This window comes from Manihot esculenta, chromosome 16 (assembly GCF_001659605.2).
Source record: "Manihot esculenta cultivar AM560-2 chromosome 16, M.esculenta_v8, whole genome shotgun sequence".
NCBI lineage: Eukaryota > Viridiplantae > Streptophyta > Magnoliopsida > Malpighiales > Euphorbiaceae > Manihot > Manihot esculenta.
This window is the reverse complement of record NC_035176.2, coordinates 31404823-31428689: the sequence shown is the minus strand read 5'-3', so window position 1 is coordinate 31428689 and position 23867 is coordinate 31404823. Positions and strand designations below refer to the sequence as shown.

At 37.5% G+C, this 23867-nt stretch overlaps 3 protein-coding genes and 2 pseudogenes across 3 annotated transcripts; 2 read left to right on the top strand and 3 right to left on the bottom strand.

The window, feature by feature from the left end:
- The first annotated feature begins 7410 nt into the window (after positions 1–7410).
- On the top strand, positions 7411–10506 carry LOC110603307 (receptor-like protein kinase HSL1). Its single transcript, XM_043951760.1, has 2 exons — positions 7411–10006; positions 10121–10506. The coding sequence occupies exons 1-2, from the start codon at positions 7411–7413 to the stop codon at positions 10504–10506; spliced, it is 2982 nt and encodes a 993-aa protein (XP_043807695.1).
- A 25-nt stretch (positions 10507–10531) lies between these two features.
- LOC122722097 (receptor-like protein 52) lies at positions 10532–12272 on the bottom strand. The gene is made up of 2 exons (XM_043951759.1): positions 10712–12272; positions 10532–10557 (listed from the first exon to the last, which is right to left on the bottom strand). The coding sequence occupies exons 1-2, from the start codon at positions 12270–12272 to the stop codon at positions 10532–10534; spliced, it is 1587 nt and encodes a 528-aa protein (XP_043807694.1).
- Positions 12273–13197: 925 nt separating this feature from the next.
- LOC110603879 (hexokinase-2) lies at positions 13198–15475 on the top strand. Its single transcript, XM_043952027.1, has 5 exons — positions 13198–13568; positions 13807–13905; positions 13999–14129; positions 14437–14518; positions 14742–15475. Exons 1-5 carry the CDS (start codon positions 13509–13511, stop codon positions 15087–15089), a joined length of 720 nt encoding a protein of 239 aa, XP_043807962.1. The 5' UTR covers positions 13198–13508; the 3' UTR covers positions 15090–15475.
- Positions 15476–15800: 325 nt separating this feature from the next.
- Positions 15801–19611, bottom strand: LOC122722128 (annotated as a pseudogene).
- Positions 19612–22448: 2837 nt separating this feature from the next.
- On the bottom strand, positions 22449–23686 carry LOC110603305 (annotated as a pseudogene).
- Positions 23687–23867: the final 181 nt, after the last annotated feature.

Below are 23867 nucleotides of genomic sequence, written 5' to 3'. Positions count from 1 at the left end.
TGCCATGCATCAAGATTATATGTGTAATATAATATATTTATATCTAAAATTAATTTAAAAGATAAGAACATTAATAATAATTAAATTTAATTATACAAAAATTGACATAATATTTTGAATGATGTCTAATGATGATTATGCAAATGACCGCCCGTGCCACAATGTCTTAGTCTTCTCTCATCAGGACGTCTTGTGTTGTACCGACGACCATCAAATGATGGCTCCTGTTGAGTTTCTTGAGAATTGCCAACATCATCGTCAGCCATAAATATATTTAAATCAGGAGGTTGAGATCGATGTCTTGAACTCTCCCCAACAAGTGGATCCTGAGTTGCAAAGCCGAAATCTCCTGAATAAGGGGTTGCCGAAAATAATTCAGGAAAATCCGAGGAAAACAAGCTACGTCGGCTTGAGGGATCAACCAGTGATTGTCGAGGGAATGCTGGAAAAACAGACTCTGATGGAGTATGTGGTTGCACAGGGGAGAAGAATTCGAATGACGTGCTAGCCATGCCTTCCCCTCCAGTCTGATCGTAATTGGAAGGAGTTGGAGTAAACGACTTAAAAGGCATAGAAGAAGGCCCTGGTGTCCATCCTGTATACTGACTATGAAAATCGTCTCCATAAGTTGGCATTTGTGAAGATTGACCCAATTCTGTATATGAGTCGTATGGATGGAATGCAACTGGTGATGGTATCTGCATTACACCAGGATTTGGCGTAGGCTGTGGAATTTCCGTCTCCCTTGATGGTCTGGTAGTGTGGCGACGATGTCGTGGAGGATTCCTGGAGGAGGAGGGTGCGTCATGTACGTCATCCGGAAGCGGTTGGGAAGGTGGCGCAGGCTGTGGAGGTGGTATTTGGGAAATGCGATCGAACAAACGAAGTGCATGAAACATTGAATTAACTGCATTTCCAATCTTGTCTACTGTTGGGTGACGAACTTGACTAGCCCATAAGCGGCAGTTCTCCAGATCATCCTCCTGCAAAATGTATTTATTAAGATATGTATCCCAAAAGTTAAGTAATGTAAATATTTATACAATTAATACAAAAATCAAAGCGCCCATTACCACAGCGCCGATTGATGCACCCTTTTGAGACACCCACCGACGTGCAATCATTCTGTACCATTCCATATACTGTGAATGGTAATGTAACGGCTGGGTCATAGTATTGCTGGCCACAATCCGTCGGTGCCTTGATTCCCAGAGCGTAATCCAATGTTGGTTCTCGGTCATCCAGTTAGTAGCTGAAGAAGTCAATTTTATTGAATGCATATCATCTGTTTGACGTGGTGGTTGTGGAATGGGTTGAGAAAATCCAAATTGTCTCAGCACCCTGTCAGGTTGATGCCACTCAACAATATGAAAACAAATCAGTGGAACAACCGATCTCCATATTTGTCTACCCTGTAGACAGTAATCTGGCAACTCCAAAACATATCAGTTGGTGGCTTTGCATAAGGGTCTACACGCATTAATTCAAAATCTATTTCTGAAAATGGCGGTGGATGCACTAGTGGCAAAATAGGATTAGTAAACTGAGCAACAACATTATCATCACCTGATAATAATTCGTCGTCCTCAATCCAACCACTTTCGTACTCGTCAATGTCAGAATCAGATAATCTCTCTAAATCAACATATTCATCAACTTCATCCACAACTTCATTAACAATCATCGTTCTTGGATCAGTATTAGAGGGACCAACACAATCATCGTTCTGATTTCTATGAATATCTCTAACGACATCGACGTAAAAAACTATGCTGTCAGACCCTAATGTACTGACGTAATCGAACATCATCTCTACATCGTCATCGTTCAGCAGCTTATGTAGTTCAAATTTGTAATCGTTACCACTAATAATTGGTTTCCTATATTCAATCTTGCATATGAATTGGTTGTGGTCTAACAAATTTGTAGAACGAACTATTTTCATAAAAAGATCCTCATAATTCAATATTCGTTTCATACGAAAAAAATTGTGCTGCCCACCAACATAGTCGTAACCTAATTCGGTTCTAATAACATTACCATCCCAGTGTACAATTCCATAAGTCGGAAAACTAATTTTTGTCAAATCTATCATACACATATCAAACAAAACAAAGAGTAATTAAGTATTTAATTAATACTAAAATATAAGTGCAATATATTTAAGTGCAATATAATTACTCGTACCTGTTTGTTTTGAATAATTTGATCTTATGGCCTGACAATGAAGATTGTACCCCAAACTGCAATATCAACAGTTAAATTTATTATATATTTATAAAAATTTGATCTTATAATTTTGCTATATATTTATAAAAATTCGATTTTGATAAATATTTTATTTTTTTTATTATGTAATCAAATTAATTTTACTGCCATTAAAAAGAATATATATATTATTTATATTTATTTATTAATAGTTGTTAATGTAATATATTTTTGTGAAACAGTTATTGTATCAAAAATAATTTATATTTTACATATATAAATAAAATAAAATAAAAATACTATGTAAAGTTCAATTTTCTGAAAAAATAAGGATAATTGTATCCTAAATTTTCTTAAATTTTTAATGTACGCATCATTTCAGACATTTTATTTTAATTTATTATTTAAAACTCTTCAATTTTTAATTAAATTTATATTACAAAGTTTTTACCCAGCAGATTTGTAAATAAACACAAATTAGAAAAAAAAAAATTTCTATTATTTATTTTATATTTTATTCAAGACATATTTTATCTTTCATGTTTTCCTTTCCCTCATACAGATATATAATCTTATTTTATAATATACAAAATAATTAAATAACCTTAAATTATTGAAGCAACCTACGAAAAAAAAAATTAATATGAAGATAAGTCTAATTTTTTCTAAGCAATGGTTCTTATGTATTAATTAAGAAATTAAAACTAACATCAATTGAAATAAATATATTATATAATAAAAAAATGGTGCATACTAATAATTATATTATACTATATAAAGTATTAAATAAACATATTAAATAATATAACTAACCTTCACAATTTCTTTAAAATTGAAAGGAGGGTGTGTTCAAAATGGGACTGAAAATTGTTACTTTAGTGCAGTAGAGGAGAGTAAATGTGAGGAGAGTTTGTGAGGAGGGTTTGTGAGGGGGAGAGTAAATGACGTGAGGAAGGGGGATGTATAAATGGAAACCTGGCGCCAATTAAAGCGGCGCCAAGTTTCTCGAGACTGCATCCTGGCGCCACTTAAAGTGGCGCCAGGATGGTTTTGTAGCCGTCCCGAGGCGTCCAGTGTTGTACGCCTCGGGACAGCATGATGGTTTTGTAGCCGTCTCGAGGCGTCCAGTGTTGCACGCCTCGAGACAGCATTCTGGCGCCACTTTAAGTGGCGCCAAGACTTTTCTCTTCACGCATCGGGACTTTTCCACGCCTCGGGACTTTTCTCTTCACGTCACAGCGCACCAGTTCGGCCCCTCTCTTCATGGCAGAATCTCTGCCATGAAGAGACGAAATGTTCGTGGCAAAGAATCTCTGCCATGAACAGTTCGTGGCGCCAGTTTAAGTGGCGCCACGAACTCTTCTCTCCATGAAGAGAGTTCATGGCAGAGATTCTCTGCCATGAACAGTTCGTGGCGCCAGTTTAAGTGGCGCCACGAACTCTTCTCTCCATGAAGAGAAGTCTCTTCATGGCAGAGATTCTCTGCCATGAAGAGAGTTCATGGCAGAGATTCTGCCATGAACAGTTCGTGGCGCTATTTTAAGTGGCGCCACGAACTCTGCCAGGACGTTGCATGGCCAACTTTTTTTTTTATTTTTTTCTTTCAAATTAATTAATAAATGACAAATTTTAAAATTATAATTCTTTATTTATTTATTGGTCTTATAATTAATAAACTCTGCCAGGACGTTCATGCATGGCCAATTTTTTTTTTTTATTTTGGCTTTCAAATTAATTAATAAATGACAAATTTTCAAATTATAATTCTTTATTTATTTATTGGTTTTACAGTTATTGTGATTATAATACTTCAAATAAAAATTTTAAAATGAGTCAAAAAATTAATTATTATTAATTATAAAAATTAATTAATTTTTTTTCTCATTAATTATATAGTTATGTACCTTATAATTTACTACAATGTAATTCTTTTATTAAAAGTTTAATATTTTACATATGTGAAAAGTATAATTTTTAATGTACTTTAATTTTTCAATGCATTTATAATTAATTACAATTAAATTAAATATATTTTTTTAAATTTTAAACTTTATTATTTAAGAACAATTACTTCCATATTATATTATATACTTTTCATTATAAAGGCAGTTTTTAAGTTATTATCCAATCAAATTTTAACAAAAAAAATTTTGAATAAAAATTTTAACATTAAATATATGTAACATAACAAAATATACATTTTAAAATAAAAAAGATAATATAAATTTAAAATACTAACTCATTACATATATTTTCATTTTTCTATTTATTTTTACATTTTCTAAATTTGCGACATTCGCTTGAACGTTTAGCGGATTTAAATATTCTTCCCCTTCTTTGTTCCAAATAGTCATACAGATTCGCTTTATAACTGGTACGTTCACCTCCTCCTAAAATTAATAAGTGAATATAAAGTTAAAAATATACATTATATTAAATATTAAATTTAACTAAATACGTACCTCTTAATATTCTATTCTCTCTTTTACAGAATTCTTTTTGCGAAATAGGAAGACTGTGTTGCAGACGCATCCAAGGTTCATAATCCAATTTTTCATAAACACGAAAATAATAATTAACTATATCAGAATAATTTTTAATTTCGGGTTTTGACCAAATAAAATTTAAAATTTTAAAATAACATAACGGAACTGTTTCGATCAAAACATTAATCATTTTTATATTCTGAATATTATAACCAGAGCAAATTATTTCTTGCAAATAATAATTAATCTATAAAATATGTTGAAAAAAATTATTTTCAGAATCTACTCTTAATTTATATATTTCTCTCTACATTTTTTTCACTCTATTTTTAGCTAATTTACCTCGTAAAACTTTTGAAACAACATAAATATAAGCCATAAGTTACCTAAAACAGAAAAAACAAATAATAAAAAGTGTGCAAATTAATTATCAAAAAATAAATAAATAAAAGGAGAGGGAAAATATGAGAAAGAACAGAAGAAAATCAAGACTCGTGATAGGTAAATATGAAGAAGAGTAAAATGGTGAAGAAGAGTAAAATGGTGGATATGAAGTCTTGTAAAAGGGAGCAGGAAAATGGTGGTGGAGGGGGTATTTATGGGGTCGGGGTAGGGGGGGTTGGCGCCTCTTTAAGAGGCGCCAGGAATGTGTCCCGAGGCTGACTCTGGCGCTTCTTTAAGAAGCGCCAAGTATGTGTCCTGAGGCGCCAGCCTGACTCTGGCGCTTCTTTAAGAAGCGCCAGCCTGCCTCGGGACATAGATTGGAGCCTCGGGAAGCGTCAGGCGAAACTTCTCGAGGCGCCTGGGTCAGGCTGGCGCTTCTTTAAGAAGCGCCAGCCTTACTTGGCGCTTGTGTAAGAAGCGCCAGCCTGATCTGGCGCTTCCCGAGGCGCCACGGTCAGGCTTGCGCTTCTTAAACAAGCGCCAGCGTGACCTGGGAAGCGCCGGTCAACGCTTCCTGAGGCGTCAGGCCACGCTGGCGCCCCTCAAAGAGGCGCCAAAACTTAATCTGGCGCCTCTTTGAAAGGCGCCAGCCAGACTCTCTTTTCGCCTGCCACGTGGCAGGCGAACCCCAAATCCGTCAATAAGTTTTTTCCAACCCCAAATCAGCAAATTTTAATTCCCCGCCCCTAAATTTACAAAAAGCCCGAACACAATCGTCTCCCCCCGCAGTGCCAGGGATCAATAATTGTGCTGCCTGCTTTTTTCTCAATAGTGCAGTCAATATCTCTTTTCTCATCTTAGTTGGATGAGATACATAGCGTTTGATTATGTGATTTCAAATTCGAATCTTATTTTTATTATTTATATATTATTTTATTAAATATTTTAAATGCTAACATCTCTAAAATTATATTATTGTTATAATAATTTAGTATATATTTATATTTATTTTTAAAAATAATAATAATTATTTTTTAATATATTAATTATTTTTATATAGTCTGATTTGATTTAATGGTTTAAAGTATCGACTATTATAAAAAATATTTTGTAATTATATATTTAAAGTATGAATGATTGAAAAAGAAAGGTAGGGATGGTAATTAAATTATTAATAACAAATAGGTGGTGAAATTAGTTATAGCGACTAGTAAATTAAGCACTCACAGGTTTAGTCTGGTGGTAAGTGCATCCGAGTATATTTGAGAGATTTCAGGTTCGAATTCTCACTTCCCATTTCAAAAAAAAAAAACGACTAGTAAATTAAATTAAATTAAATAAAAAAATTGATAGAAAAGTTGATTGGTTTTAGTTCAAGTTTGAAGCCTTTGCCTCTATTGCAATAGTCATGAAGACTTTTTGCTTTCTTTCCAATGTGGAAAATGTATGGCCATAGAAGAAATAAATATGGCAGATTATAAAAGGATATAAGTCAAATTGAATTTTTGTATTTTTATTTAAAAGTTAAATAAATTTATTTTAAAGTTTTGAGCTAATTAAGTATGTAGATCTAAAATTTTAAATTAATTTTATTTAGCTTTTTAAAAAAATATAAAATTTAATTGGACTTATTTCTGATTTTAAAATGTATCAATTATGATAACTGACCAAACATAACAAGTATTGAGGGAGGCTACATAGAGGGAGAGATGCTATAGGTAAAATCTGTAAAATCGTGATCTTCAGAGCTTGTTTGGATGGGGAGAAAAGATAGGGAAAATAAAATCACATGGTGTTGATTTTTTCAGGAAACCAAAATGACATATTCTGATTCAAATGAATGCCAACATTGATCCAGTTCCAAATCAGAAGGTGGAAATTATTCATAGGAAAGAATCATTAACTAATCAAGAATTATCATAGAAGGGCAACCCTATGAATCTGTCACAAATTGATAGAAGAAGAAAGAAACATTGGAGGAGAATTTTATTACAGAAGAATAAGTGTTGCTCGCCGTGTCCGAGGAGATGCATCCCAACGTTTTCATTTGCTTCGCTATCAGCACAGCACAAACAAATGGCTTTAAAATTTTCTGTCATTAAGGGCCCTATGCTAATTAAAAGGTGAAAGGGAAAGTTTGACCCTTGACTTGTTCAGGAATTTCCATAGTGCTATCGCTCAAGCTATAAAAAGAGCGCCTAAGTTTGAAGTTGGAAAGAAGTCACCATTTGTTTTTCTAGTAAGCTGAAAATCAAGTCCTTTTTCCTAGAATCTTCACTTGCAATTACATTGTTCAAATCAAAACCAACAATTCTAGCTTCCAATCTCCTTAATGAGGACAACAACCCTCATTTTTCTCTCATTTCACTTCTCCACTCTCTTCCTTTGCCTAAGTTATGCAAAGTCCCAGGCCTATGATCCGGAACAAGCAATCCTGCTAAGGATAAGGCAATACTGGCAAAGTCCACCTCCTCTTAATCAATGGTCCCCTTCCACTTCCTCCTCTCATTGCTCTTGGCCAGGAGTCGAGTGTATAAACAGCTCCATCACCGGACTTCATTTTACCAACATGAACATCATAGGAACGATCCCTCCATTCATTTGTGACCTCAAGAACCTCACAGTTCTTGATTTTTATAACAACAGCTTCGTTGGAATGTTCCCTGTGGCTCTCTTTAGTTGTTCCAAGCTCCAGTACCTGAGCCTCTCTCAAAACTACTTTGCTGGCGCAATTCCTGAGGATATTGATGGCTTTTCCGGGCTCTCAGTCCTTGACCTTTCTGGTAATAACTTCACTGGTAATGTTCCAGCAGCTATTGGATGTCTTCAGGAGCTAAAAAAACTTGGGCTTGATCAGAATCAGTTTAATGGTACTTACCTTCCAGAAATTGGCAACTTGTCTAACCTTGAAGAGCTATCCATGGCCTACAACGATTTTCTACCCTCAAGTTTGCCTTTCAGTTTCACCCAGCTGAAGCAACTCAGGTGGTTGTGGATGTCTGCTTCAAATCTGATTGGAGAGATTCCAGAAACTGTAGGAGAAATGGTGGCACTGGAGCACTTGGATTTATCAAGGAATAAATTAGAAGGCAATATCCCCAGTAGTTTGTTCGTGTTGAAGAACTTGAGTATCCTGTATCTTTTCAGGAACAGGCTATGTGGGGAGATTCCTCATGTTGTTGAAGCTTTGAAATTAGTTGAACTCGACCTTTCACATAACAATTTGACAGGGAAAATACCTGATGATTTCGGAAAGCTTCAGAATCTATCAGTCTTGAATCTGTTCTACAATCAATTATCTGGTGAAATCCCAGAAAGTGTTGGTCGTCTTCCAGCATTGAAAAGGATTAGCTTGTTTAGCAACAATTTATCAGGAGTTCTCCCTCCAGAATTGGGCAGACACTCAATGCTTGAAACTGTCGAGGCTTCATCCAACAAGCTTACTGGAAGGCTGCCTGAATTTATATGCAATGGAGGAAAGTTAGTAGAAGTGGCAGCCTTCGATAACAATCTCCATGGAGAGTTGCCAGAATCACTTGGGAATTGCAGTAGTTTGCTGATGGTTAGTATTTCACATAATTCATTTACTGGCAATGTTCCTGTTGGCCTATGGACATCTTCGAATTTGATCAATCTGATGCTAAGCGACAATTTGCTCGCGGGTGAGCTTCCTGATGAAGTATCAGAGAATCTTAAAAGGCTAGGGATCAGTAACAACAGGTTTTCTGGTAAAATCCCCATTGGTGCTTCTTGGAGGAATCTCATGGTGTTTAATGCCAGTAATAACTTGTTTTCTGGCATTGTCCCTCAAGAATTAACTGCTCCTCCTCTTCTCACTACTCTTCTGCTTGATAGGAACCAGCTCAGTGGAGCCATTCCATCTGATATAGTCTCATGGAAGTCATTAACTACACTGAATATGAGTCAAAATCAACTTCCAGGACAAATTCCAAAGGAAATTGGTTTTCTACCTAATCTTCTACAACTGGACTTGTCAGGTAACCGATTTTCCGGCCAAATTCCACCTGAGTTTAGCTCCCTGAAGGGTACTTTTCTGAATCTCTCTTCGAATAATCTCACAGGGGAAATCCCAATCAGTTTAGAAAACACTGCTTATAAAAGCAGCTTCCTGAACAATCCTGGTCTCTGTACCAGAAGCTCATTGCTAAGCCTTAATCTATGCCATTCCAATACCCAAAAATCAATAAAAAGTTCAACCCAATTCATAGCTCTGATATCAAGTATTTTGGCAACAGCCTTTGTGTTAGTTTTGCTACTCTCATTATTTCTTATCAGAGTCTACCAAAAGAAGCCCATACTAAATTCACCATGGAAGCTCACCTCATTTCAGAAGCTGGATTTCACAGAATCAGATATATTGCCAGGTTTAACAGAAACCAACCTGATAGGAACCGGAGGATCAGGAAAAGTATACCGTGTTGCTGTGCAGCAATCAGGTCTTGTTGCTGTGAAAAGAATTCGGAGCGACAAGAAGTTAGACCAGAAACTTGAGAAACAATTCCATGCAGAAGTTCAGATACTTGGTAGAATAAGGCATTTCAACATAGTGAAGCTGCTTTGTTGTATCTGCAATGAAGATTCAAAACTTCTCGTCTATGAATATATGGAGAGAAGTAGCCTGGATCAATGGCTCCATGTGAAGAAGAGATTAACAAATGTCTCAGGTTCAGCCTGCTTGGACTGGCCGAGGAGGTTCCAGATAGCAGTGGGAGCCGCCCGGGGCTTATCCTACCTCCACCATGACTGCTCTCCCCCCATTATTCACCGAGATGTGAAGTCAAGCAATATCTTGCTAGATTCTGATTTCAATGCAAAAATTGCTGATTTTGGTTTGGCCAAGCTGTTGGCTGAGAAAGGAGAAGCTTCAGCATCTGTCATGGCTGGCACTGTCGGCTATATAGCTCCGGGCAAGTAAATTCTCCTTTTTCATTACTGAAATGTCAACATTAATTGTAGATTATGCTCCATCCCCCCCCCCCCCTCCTTTTTTTCCATGACTTAAGGATCTAGTTGAATTGCAGAGTATGCCAACACAGTGAAAGTGAACGAGAAAATTGATGTTTACAGCTTTGGGGTTGTCCTTCTTGAACTAACAACTGGGAAGGAGGCTCATTTTGGAGATGAAGATACATGCCTAGCAAAATGGGCATGGCGTCACATGAGTGAAGAAAGACCTATAGTGAATGCTCTGGACAAGGAGATCACTGAATCTTCTTACTTAGATGAAATGATAATTGTTTTCAAACTTGGGGTTAAGTGTACAAGCAAAATGCCTTCTGATAGACCTTCCATGAGAAACAATTCCATGCAGAATTTCAGATACTTGGTAGAACAAGGCATTCCTGATCCTCCGGTTCCTATCAGGTTGGTTTCTGTTAAACCTGATTCTGTGAAATCCAACTTCTGAAATGGGGTGAGCTTCCATGGTGAATTTAGTATGAGCTTCTTTTGATAGACTCTGATAACAAATAATGAGAGTAGCAAAACTAACACAAAGGCTGTTGCCAAAACACTTGATATCAGAGCTAGGAATTGGGTTGAACTTTTTATTGATTTTTGGATATTGGAATGGCATAGATTAAGGCTTAGCAATGAGCTTCTGGTACAGAGACCAGGATTGTTCAGGAAGCTGCTTTTATAAGCAGTGTTTTCTAAACTGATTGGGATTTCCCCTGTGAGATTATTCGAAGAGAGATTCAGAAAAGTACACTTCAGGTAGCTAAACTCAGGTGGAATTTGGCCGGAAAATCGGTTACCTGACAAGTCCAGTTGTAGAAGATTAGGTAGAAAACCAATTTCCTTTGGAATTTGTACTGAAAGTTGATTTTGACTCATATTCAGTGTAGTTAATGACTTCCATGAGACTATATCAGATGGAATGGCTCCACTGAGCTGGTTCCTATCAAGCAGAAGAGTAGTGAGAAGAGGATGACCAGTTAATTCTTGAGGGACAATGCCAGAAAACAAGTTATTACTGGCATTATTCCTCCAAGAAGCAACACTGGGGATTTTACCAGAAAATCTGTTGTTACTGATCTTTAGCCTTTTAAGATTCCCTGATACTTCATCAGGAATCTCACCCGCGAACAAATTGTCGCTTAGCATCAGATAGATCAAATTCGAAGATGTCCACAGGCCAACAGGAACATTGCCAGTAAATGAATTATGTGAAATACTAACCATCAGCAAACTACTGCAATTCCCAAGTGATTCTGGCAACTCTCCATGGAGATTGTTATCGAAGGCTGCCACTTCTACTAACTTTCCTCCATTGCATATAAATTCAGGCAGCCTTCCAGTAAGCTTGTTGGATGAAGCCTCGACAGTTTCAAGCATTGAGTGTCTGCCCAATTCTGGAGGGAGAACACCAGATAAATTGTTGCTAAACAACCTAATCCTTTTCAATGCTGGAAGACGACCAACACTTTCTGGGATTTCACCAGATAATTGATTGTAGAACAGATTCAAGACTGATAGATTCTGAAGCTTTCCGAAATCATCAGGTATTTTCCCTGTCAAATTGTTATCTGAAAGATCGAGTTCAACTAATTTCAAAGCTTCAACAACATGAGGAATCTCCCCACATAGCCTGTTCCTGAAAAGATACAGGATACTCAAGGTCTTCAACATGAACAAACTACTGGGGATATTGCCTTCTAATTTATTCCTTGATAAATCCAAGTGCTCCAGTGCCACCATTTCTCCTACATTTTCTGGAATCTCTCCAATCAGATTTGAAGCAGACATCCACAACCACCTGAGTTGCTTCAGCTGGGTGAAACTGAAAGGCAAACTTGAGGGTAGAAAATCGTTGTAGGCCATGGATAGCTCTTCAAGTTTAGACAAGCTACCAATTTCTGGAGGATAAGTACCATTAAACTGATTCTGATCAAGCCCAAGTTTTTTTAGCTCCCGAAGACGTCCAATAGCTGCTGGAACATTACCAGTGAAGTTATTACCAGAAAGGTCAAGGACTGAGAGCCCGGAAAAGCCATCAATATCCTCAGGAATTGCACCGGCAAAGTAGTTTTGAGAGAGGCTCAGGTACTGGAGCTTGGAACAACTAAAGAGAGCCACAGGGAACATTCCAACGAAGCTGTTGTTATAAAAATCAAGAACTGTGAGGTTCTTGAGGTCACAAATGAATGGAGGGATCGTTCCTATGATGTTCATGTTGGTAAAATGAAGTCCGGTGATGGAGCTGTTTATACACTCGACTCCTGGCCAAGAGCAATGAGAGGAGGAAGTGGAAGGGGACCATTGATTAAGAGGAGGTGGACTTTGCCAGTATTGCCTTATCCTTAGCAGGATTGCTTGTTCCGGATCATAGGCCTGGGACTTTGTATAACTTAGGCAAAGGAAGAGAGTGGAGAAGTGATATGAGAGAAAAATGAGGGTTGTTGTCCCCATTAAGGAGATTGGAAGCTAGAATTGTTGGTTTTGATTTGAACAATGTAATTGCAAGTGAAGATTCTAGGAAAAAGGACTTGATTTTCAGCTTACCAGAAAAACAAATGGTGACTTCCTTCCAACTTCAAACTTAGGCGCTCTTTTCATATAGTCTATTTAATTTAGCTACTAGATATATTGAATTTAAACTGAGTGGGAGTGAATTATATTAAGAAAGAAAAAACATTATTTTTTTTTTCCTTGTTCATAGAAAGTGGAACTCATGATTTGCACTAAATGGGCTTGAGCCATAGGAGCACTATGGAAATTCCTGTACAAGTCAAGGGTCAGGCTTTCCCTTTCACCTTTTAATTCGCATAGGGCCCTTAACGACAGAAAATTTTAAAGCCATTTGTTTGTGCTGTGCTGATAGCGAAGCAAATGAAAACGTTGGGATGGATCTCCTCGGACACGGCGAGCAACACTTATTCTTCTGTAATAAAATTCTCCTCCAATGTTTCTTTCTTCTTCTATCAATTTGTGACAGATTCATAGGGTTGCCCTTCTATGATAATCCTTGATTAGTTAATGATTCTTTCCTATGAATAATTTCCACCTTCTTCTATCAATTTGTGACAGATTCATAGGGTTGCCCTCATAATTAAGGACATGTATATATGTTATTAGAAGCTTAGGCATGTCACCTGCTATATTCTTATAGTAAAGGAAATGGACATGTAGCAAATTCTCATTAAATTATTTCAGACACCAACTTTATATAGATATAGATATGGGTGTGCACAATGAGGACTAGACCTATTTATTGTACAGTATAAGGGACATATGAGGAGTTATTTGGAATGGCTTTACCCCAAATAACCAAAGACACACCTCTTAAATTTATTGATATTTAAATTCTTCTAGTTATTATATAATTGCCTTTTAGTTACCCTTTGAAATTGAAGGAAAGGGGATGAGAAGGACACAACAAAAGAGGGACCATAATTAATCCAAAAGGAGATGAATAATGGAGACAGATGGAAAACCAATGGGCTTGGAATGTCAGTTGGCAAAAGAATAGTATGAACACTTGGCAATATTGTGTTAACCTATTTCTAAAACTTAGCTTTGTTTATATATGTGTGTGTTTGTGTAAATATATATATATATATACACATAAATATACATGTATTTATTTTTGTAGATTTCTTAACATATCATCTGTTTACATTTGACTATCATATTTCTTAGGCAGGATTTCTTCTTATTATTTGCCATGAGCATAAAACATACTAAAATATTTTTTTTTATTATGTAGGTTATCAACATGGAGTGGGGTAACTTTCGGTCCTCACACCTTCCATTGACAGAATTTGATCAAGCATTAGATGTTGAGTCTCTGAACCCTGGGGAACAGGTAAGCTTAATTTTTGTTTTTTTTTTCCCTTCTCATCTTATTGCTGCATATTGATGTAATAAGTTTTGAGGTCTTTGTCACTATTATCTGCAGATTTTTGAAAAGTTAATTTCTGGTATGTATTTGGGAGAAATTGTACGCAGAGTTCTATTGAGAATGGCTCAGGAAGCTGCCTTCTTTGGTGATGTTGTTCCACCAAAACTGGAGATTCCATTTATCTTAAGGTACTATTAGGTTGTGAGATATTTTATTATTTAGTCCTCCTTGTATGTTTAGGCTTTGGCTTTTTGTGTTTGTCTCTGCCCAAACACATCTATGCTTACCTCAGACCCTACTCTTAAGAATGGATTTGTCAAAACATCGTTTTCTCTCCATCTGTCATCTTCCGTATCCTTCCATATCAATACCTATTGAGTTATCGTAGGGGTGAATAGGTTAATTTTGTCATTGGATTGGTATATGCTTACATGGACATCCCAAATGCTGTTCATTTTGTGACTGATGAGAACTTCCTCGCTGCAAAATATGCAGGACACCACACATGTCTGCAATGCATCATGATACATCTTCAGATCTTAAAGTTGTTGGAAGCAAATTAAAGGATATCCTAGAGGTATTCATGCCTTCTGATGCTGTTTAGAACCTGTATCTGTACTTTTTAATTTCTTGTTTCTTAGGTAATTCAAGTGTTCAAGCTTTTTTGCTTCATACAGAAGTTAATATAGTAGCAGCAAAATTCCCTTCTACATGTGAACTTGGCATCTGTAGCACAGAAAAAAATTATTGTGGTTTTTGCAGTTGAAATTCATAATGTAGCTACTGTATTTCTTGGTCAGATATCAAATACCTCCCTGAAAATGAGGAAAGCTATTGTTGAGCTCTGCGACATTGTTGCCACTCGTGGTGCCCGGCTGTCTGCTGCTGGAATCATGGGCATCCTCAAGAAACTGGGAAGAGACGCAGTGAAGGATGGGGAAAAACAGAAATCAGTAATAGCATTAGATGGTGGGCTGTTTGAGCACTACACTAAATTCCGTAGCTCCATGGAGAGCACTCTCAAGGAATTGCTGGGAGAGGAAATTTCTGAAAGCATAATCATTGAGCACTCAAATGATGGCTCAGGCATTGGAGCGGCTCTCCTTGCAGCTTCCCACTCCCAGTACCTGGAGGTCGCAGAAGCTTAAAAAGTGTAGGTAGATGAGAAGATTTTTTTCAGTTTTTGTATATTAATCTTCCCCTTTTACTTACTCCAGATCATCTAGAGCCAGTGACGGGTAATACCAGAATCTTAATGTATGGTCTTATAGAGTTCATAACTGAGTGATGGATCAAATTCTCTCTCAAAATGCCTAACAATGGTCCCGACGCCAAGCTTCTATGGTGGGCCCTGCCATTTTGATCCTTTGTCTCCTTTTTTTCACATACCCAATTTCGAGTTAGCAAATAAGGTGGGGGATGTACTATTATTTGAGTTCCTACATACTGGCAAAGTATGTTTGTCGTTTCAAAAGGAAATAAAATGTAGATTTTGCTGTCATTAGCATTATAGGCTGATGAAGATTTTTTTTTCTCTATTTTGTTAAATGCCGCCTATTCCATCTTTTGCAAGTCTTGTTTGATTGTATTGCCTTTTAGTATTATAGTTGTTTATGCGGGGATAACATCTCCAAACTAGATTTATTTGCATCACAAGCAGAACTCTGTTTTCTCTAAATCCTGCAGCTTGGTGGCCTGAATGGTGAGAACTATCCTTGGGATGCCAAGGGATTGCCTTTGATCTCTGTCCCTTACTGGACATTTGTGTCATATGCAAGCTATAGATGGCTTAACAATTTGGCATCCGGATATGAAACTGCATTGAATGGTTATCAGAGAAAGTAGGTGGTTGCAAAGCATATTGAACTTTTTACACATGCCATTGATGCTTTGCTTGGATTGTGGAAGTCACTGAATTACAGAAAGTAGATCTGCACGAAATTAAGGCTCCTAGTCCTAAGTAGACATAGTTGTGCAGGAGCTGCTTATTTTCTTAATAGTCTTGATTACTTGCCTAAACTATTCTATAACCTAGTTCTGCTAAAAGACCAACTCAAGAGACTTCACACCACCGAAGAGGACTTGAAGACCATTGAATTAAAACTTATTGGTACGCAGGTCTAACAGTGAGATCAGACATTTTCATCACTGTCTGATGCACGTCCATTCTTTGAACTCAATATGAAGGGAGTGACATGGCTATCTCTTCCCCTGTTCTTCAGTCCATTAACGACTGGATAATTGTATTGACCTAGGACTCGTAAGACCTCTCTCATGGAAGGTCTATCAGAAGGCAGTTTGCTTGTACACTTAACCCCAAGTTTGAAAACAATTATCATTTCATCTAAGTAAGAAGATTCAGTGATCTCCTTGTCCAGAGCATTCACTATAGGTCTTCCTTCACTCATGTGACGCCATGCCCATTTTGCTAGGCATGTATCTTCATCTCCAAAAGGAGCCTCCTTCCCAGTTGTTAGTTCAAGAAGGACAACCCCAAAGCTGTAAACATCAATTTTCTCGTTCACTTTCACTGTGTTGGCATACTCTGCAATTCAACTAGATTCTTAAGTCATGGAAAAAAAGGAGGGGGGGGGGGGATGGAGCATAATCTACAATTAATGTTGACATTTCAGTAATGAAAAAGGAGAATTTACTTGCCCGGAGCTATATAGCCGAAAGAGCCAGCCATGACAGATGCTGAAGCTTCTCCTTTCTCAACCAGCAGCTTGGCCAAACCAAAATCAGCAATTTTTGCATTGAAAGCAGAATCTAGCAAGATATTGCTTGACTTCACATCTCGGTGAATAATGGGGGGAGAGCAGCCATGGTGGAGGTAGGATAAGCCCTGGGCGGCTCCCACTGCTATCCGGAACCTCATCGGCCAGTCCAAGCAGGCTGAACCTGAGACATTTGTTAATCTCTTCTTCACATGGAGCCATTGATCCAGGCTACTTCTCTCCATATATTCATAGACGAGAAGTTTTGAATCTTCGTTGTAGATATAACAAAGCAGCTTCACTATGTTGAAATGCCTTATTCTACCAAGTATCTGAACTTCTGCATGGAATTGTTTCTCAAGTTTCTGGTCTAACTTGTCGCTCCGAATTCTTTTCACAGCAACAAGACCTGATCGCTGCACAGGAACACGGTATACTTTTCCTGATCCTCCGGTTCCTATCAGGTTGGTTTCTGTTAAACCTGGCAATATATCTGATTCTGTGAAATCCAACTTCTGAAATGAGGTGAGCTTCCATGGTGAATTTACTATGAGCTTCTTTGGGTAGACTCTGATAACAAATAATGAGAGTAGCAAAACTAACACAAAGGCTGTTGCCAAAATACTTGATATCAGAGCTATGAATTGGGTTGAACTTTTTATTGATTTTTGGGTATTGGAATGGCATAGATTAAGGCTTAGCAATGAGCTTCTAGTACAGAGACCAGGATTGTTCAGGAAGCTGCTTTTATAAGCAGTGTTTTCTAAACTGATTGGGATTTCCCCTGTGAGATTATTCGAAGAGAGATTCAGAAAAGTACACTTCAGGGAGCTAAACTCAGGTGGAATTTGGCCGGAAAATCGGTTACCTGACAAGTCCAGTTGTAGAAGATTAGGTAGAAAACCAATTTCCTTTGGAATTTGTCCTGAAAGTTGATTTTGACTCATGTTCAGTGTAGTTAATGACTTCCATGAGACTATATCAGATGGAATGGCTCCACTGAGCTGGTTCCTATCAAGCAGAAGAGTAGTGAGAAGAGGAGGAACAGTTAATTCTTGAGGGACAATGCCAGAAAACAAGTTATTACTGGCATTAAACACCGTGAGATTCCTCCAAGAAGCACCAATGGGGATTTTACCAGAAAACCTGTTGTTACTGATCTCTAGCCTTTTAAGATTCCCTGATACTTCATCAGGAAGCTCACCCGCTAACAAATTGTCGCTTAGCATCAGATAGATCAAATTCGAAGATGTCCACAGGCCAACAGGAACATTGCCAGTAAATGAATTATGTGAAATACTAACCATCAGCAAACTACTGCAATTCCCAAGTGATTCTGGCAACTCTCCATGGAGATTGTTATCAAAGGCTGCCACTCCTAGTAACTTTCCTCCATTGCATATAAATTCAGGCAGCCTTCCAGTAAGCTTGTTGGATGAAGCCTCGACAGTTTCAAGCATTGAGTGTCTGCCCAATTCTGGAGGGAGAACACCAGATAAATTGTTGCTAAACAAGCTAAACCTTTTCAATGCTGGAAGACGACCAACACTTTCTGGGATTTCACCTGAAAATTGATTGTAGAACAGATTCAAGACTGATAGATTCTGAAGCTTTCCGAAATCATCAGGTATTTTCCCTGTCAAATTGTTATCTGAAAGATCGAGTTCAACTAATTTCAAAGCTTCAACAACATGAGGAATCTCCCCACATAGCCTGTTCCTGAAAAGATACAGGATACTCAAGTTCTTCAACATGAACAAACTACTGGGGATATTGCCTTCTAATTTATTCCTTGATAAATCCAAGTGCTCCAGTGCCACCATTTCTCCTACAGTTTCTGGAATCTCTCCAATCAGATTTGAAGCAGACATCCACAACCACCTGAGTTGCTTCAGCTGGGTGAAACTGAAAGGCAAACTTGAGGGTAGAAAATCGTTGTAGGCCATGGATAGCTCTTCAAGGTTAGACAAGTTGCCAATTTCTGGAGGATAAGTACCATTAAACTGATTCTGATCAAGCCCAAGTTTTTTTAGCTACTGAAGACGTCCAATAGCTGCTGGAACATTACCAGTGAAGTTATTACCAGAAAGGTCAAGGACTGAGAGCCCGGAAAAGCCATCAATATCCTCAGGAATTGCGCCGGCAAAGTAGTTTTGAGAGAGGCTCAGGTACTGGAGCTTGGAACAACTAAAGAGAGCCACAGGGAACATTCCAACGAAGCTGTTGTTATAAAAATCAAGAACTGTGAGGTTCTTGAGGTCACAAATGAATGGAGGGATCGTTCCTATGATGTTCATGTTGGTAAAATGAAGTCCGGTGATGGAGCTGTTTGTGCAGTTGACTCCAGGCCAAGAGCAATGAGAGGAGGAGATGGAAGGGGACCATTGATTAAGAGGAGGTGGACTTTGCCAGTATTGCCTTATCCTTAGCAGGATTGCTTGTTCCGGATCATAGGCCTGGGACTTTGTATAACTTAGGCAAAGGAAGAGAGTGGAGAAGTGAAATGAGAGAAAAATGAGGGTTGTTCTCCGCATTAAGGAGATTGGAAGCTAGAATTGTTGGTTTTGATTTGAACAACGTAATTGCAAAGTGAAGATTCTAGGAAAAAGGACTTGATTTTCAGCTTACCAGAAAAACAAATGGGTGACTTCTTTCCAACTTCAAACTTACGCGCTCTTTTTATATAGTCTATTTAATTTAGCTACTAGATATATTGAATTTAAACTGAGTGGGAGTGAATTATATTAAGAAAGAAAAAACATTATTTTTTTTTTCCTTGTTCATAGAAAGTGGAGCTCATGATTTGCACTAAATGGGCTTGAGCCATAGGAGCACTATGGAAATTCCTGTACAAGTCAAGGGTCAATCGTTCCCTTTCACCTTTTAATTCGCATAGGGCCCTTAACGACAGAAAATTTTAAAGCCATTTGTTTGTGCTGTGCTGATAGCGAAGCAAATGAAAACGTTGGGATGCATCTCCTCGGACACGGCGAGCAACACTTATTCTTCTGTAATAAAATTCTCCTCCAATGTTTCTTTCTTCTTCTATCAATTTGTGACAGATTCATAGGGTTGCCCTTCTATGATAATTCTTGATTAGTTAATGATTCTTTCCTATGAATAATTTCCACCTTCTGATTTGGAACTGGATCAATGTTGGCATTCATTTGAATCAGAATATGTCATTTTGGTTTCCTGAAAAAATCAACACCATGTGATTTTATTTTCCCTATCTTTTCTCCCCATCCAAACAAGCTCTGAAGATCACGATTTTACAGATTTTACCTATAGCATCTCTCCCTCTATGTAGCCTCCCTCAATACTTGTTATGTTTGGTCAGTTATCATAATTGATACATTTTAAAATCAGAAATAAGTCCAATTAAATTTTATATTTTTTTTAAAAGCTAAATAAAATTAATTTAAAATTTTAGATCTACATACTTAATTAGCTCAAAATTTTAAAATAAATTTATTTAATTTTTAAATAAAAATACAAAAATTCAGTTTGACTTATATCCTTTTATAATCTGCCACTGCCATATTTATTTCTTCAATGTTCATACATTTTCCACATTGGAAAGAAAGCAAAAAGTCCTCATGACTATTGCAATAGAGGCAAAGACTTCAAACTTGGCACTCACAGGCTTAGCCTAGTCTGGTGGCAAGTGCATCTGAATAAAATATTATGGCGGAAGCATCTATAAAATCCGTTCCCTTTAATGCCCCCTTTCCGCTTGAATGGAAAGAAGAAAACTTTAAACGACAATAAGAAATAGTTCAGTATGCGGCCCATGGTGTGAACAAAATGAGCCGAGATATGACACAACACAACAAAGTTATGACACCATGAATGCCATCTCAAGCAGAAGGATCCATATCATCAAATTTGGAATTTCTATAAAACTAGTAACTGTGGCAAATATATTTTTCATCAATGAGCTAACAAGTGGTGTTTGCAAAACGTTTAGTTTCAACTTTTCAAGAATAACAGATAGTAAAAACATGACCTACGACTCCACCATGATCTTGCAGTAGTATATCATACTTACAGTCAAGAATTGTAGCTAGGGATGTAAACGGGTAGGATACCTGTGAGATTGAGGGTATCCAAATCCGAACCCGATTATATATAAAATTTCCGAACCCGTCCCAAATCTGTTTAATATTTTAATTTTATTAACCGTACCCGTTTCAAATCCGTTTAACAATACCCGCATAATACCCGAACTCGATTTTTTTTTAATTCGATTTAATGATAAAAAATTTAAAGATTTGGATACTCATCTTCCTTTTCTTATGCACCACATAAATTTAATTCCACAACTATCATTATACATATTAAAAAAGAATGAAGCAAAAACTGTTATAAGCAATATCCAAAACCCACAACGGACATTCAAGAGAAATTTGAAAATCTAAAGTAATGAAGAATATAGTAATTCATACTAAAAATTAAGAAAAAAAAAAAGAAAAAAAAAAGAAAAACAATCAGAATATAAAAACAAATATGAACGCTTATTATTATTATTATTTTCAATGTTCATGTGGTTACCGGAGGAAAAGAAGCAAAGAAGAGACGACGGATCAGAAGACGGACACAGCGGAGCAGCGTAGAAAATATCACCTACCGGAGAGAGGAGATATCGCTGACTGGAGAGAAAGGAGACGTCACCGGTGCCGATGCCGATTGGGGTGCCGGCAGTCAGTGAAGTGGGGAGAGAGGGATCCGTGGAAAGTGGGACAGTGGGAGATGTCACCAACCGGAGAGATGAGATATCGCTGACTGGAGAGAAAGGAGACGTCGCCGAGGAGAGAGAGAGGTAAAATGAAAAATGGAATCAGTAAAATGGAAAATGGAATGAGGGATTAGGGTTATTTTGTTAATATAGGTAATCGGATTCGAGTAATGGGTATCCGATCACTTAATTCCGAATCCTACCCGAATCTGAGACGGGTAAAATTTTTCAAACCCGAACCCGCCCAAATCTATTTTATAAAAACTCAAATCCGTTCTAATAGGATTTGGGCGGATCGGGTACCTGTGAAAACCCGCCCGCCTGACATCCCTAATTGTAGCAGAGGTCGGTAGAAGAAGCAATTCACTGTTTCTGACCTCTTGCAACATGTACTCGTCCTTTTGACGAAGTAGCACACTTTCATGGTCTTCCTACACGACTGGCATAACAATTCCTATTTCATGCGAACAAATTAAACATCCTTGTTGACTCTAAAGATGAAGCCACAGCATTTTTTCACTTCACCTAGAAATCATGCAACCAATAACAAACAGAAGGTACAGTTTAACACCTAGTATAACTATTCTATGACGTTTTGGATAATCTAAGACCAGAGACATCCACAACTAGTTGTGTGCACTTTGCGGTACAAAAGCTCACAAATTGCCCAGAAAATGCCATCAAACAAAAGATAGAGCCTTGCATTTTCTTGTATCCATGTTTCTATCGACAAGATGATACAAATTTTGAATAGTTACACACATAAGCCATGATATTCGACGTATACACACTACGCAAATAATTCTTATATATGATAGTCATCAAGAAGGTAAAGTGAAGTTTCTAGGGAACTCATGCACACAATAGCATTGCCAAATTCCAGCGGTTAACAAAGAAAACAAGAAATATAAGACGCATATTGCAGACCATAGAATCAACGAGATATCACTAAGGGTATGGCACAATACCAAAATACTAAGCAAACACATGCATATCTCAAAAACAAGCTTCATATTCTGAGACAGGCACAAAAGCGAAGAAGACTTCTAAATGAAGACTAAAATTACGCCAAGGCAAAAACATCTTATTAAGTAGTCCATACATTTATAATAAACAAGTACACAGTAAATTTAAATGTTGCATACAAAGACCATTATCAGACTATGCTGCAGGATTTGGAGATGCAAGGATTTCAACAGAGACATTGTTAAGCCTCTCTAGAGCTAAAACAAGCGCTTGGATGCCAAAATTCTCTTCGCCATGAGCCTTAAAGACAAATGAAGTCATTGAGCCAATGCACACCTGGCAAAGCAAGACCCATGTTTTGACGCTCCTTTAAAAAAATTCCAAATCCTTTCCAAAAAGGTTCACACAGAACCCTGCCTCGAAATCCCTGTTCGCTATTCCCATATTAATCAAGCAACTTGGACCCAGCAGCGCCTATAGATATGGTGTTTAAGTACAGTTCCATATTGAATCCAGTTATACGCGTAAATGACCCCCTCCACTAATCCAATCATAGCAGTGCTATTGTTATTTGATTGGCTAGCTTCGCAAATTGTCATTTGGCAGGGGCACCCATATAATTAACCTTTGCCCTAAAGGACAAACAGGGGATTCAGATGAGATGACGACTTTGTCCCCTCCTGCGAAAATCGGCAGGGTTCCATTCTTGGGACTGTAGTTGCCGCCAGAGACTAAGGCGTCAATGGAGTGGCAAAAACTGCAGAGATCTTAGAGGCCAGAGAGGCATCGAATGTGCTCATGTCAATGAGGAACCCATCAGAGTGGAGGCCTTGGAGTGCCCCAGAGGTGGGGCCTCAGATTTCACCTATCTGACAATCTATCTTGTTCACCAGTTCTCTGCAAATACTTCCATATAACTTGCCCCATGTTGCTCAATGCCCAATGTTTTGTGATGGTGCAGCCTGGTGAGCTACCTTTCACGAAGGGGCAGTGGAGCTTGGACAATGACAACATCCACATGCACCATCTATCTGAGCCTCAAATATGAAAATCCAGTCATTTGATTTGAGATCATTGTGAATAGATTATCAACCAACATATATTAAGGACACAATCAGTTTATATCAACTCAGAGATAGATTTTCAAGTAAAACAAAAGATTAGCTAAATTATGATTTAGAGCTATTAGCAAAAACTGAGGCAATTGACAAAACAAAAAACTACCATAAACATATAACAACTACCAAAACACTACATCTCTGTACCATGATCCAATTTCTCAATCCATCTCAAGCATTTTTCTACCTGTATATTGGCACTGCATTCATACGAACTTCCAACAGAACAAAAACTATGTACAGTACACCAAATGCAACAAGAAAGAGAAAATCTAATCTAATTGATCAAACTCAAGCAAGAACAAATTAAAGAAAAAATGCAACCAATCATAACATCCAATATGCATGTGAAAGAACTACTCCTGCCACACTACATAGCAATTGAAT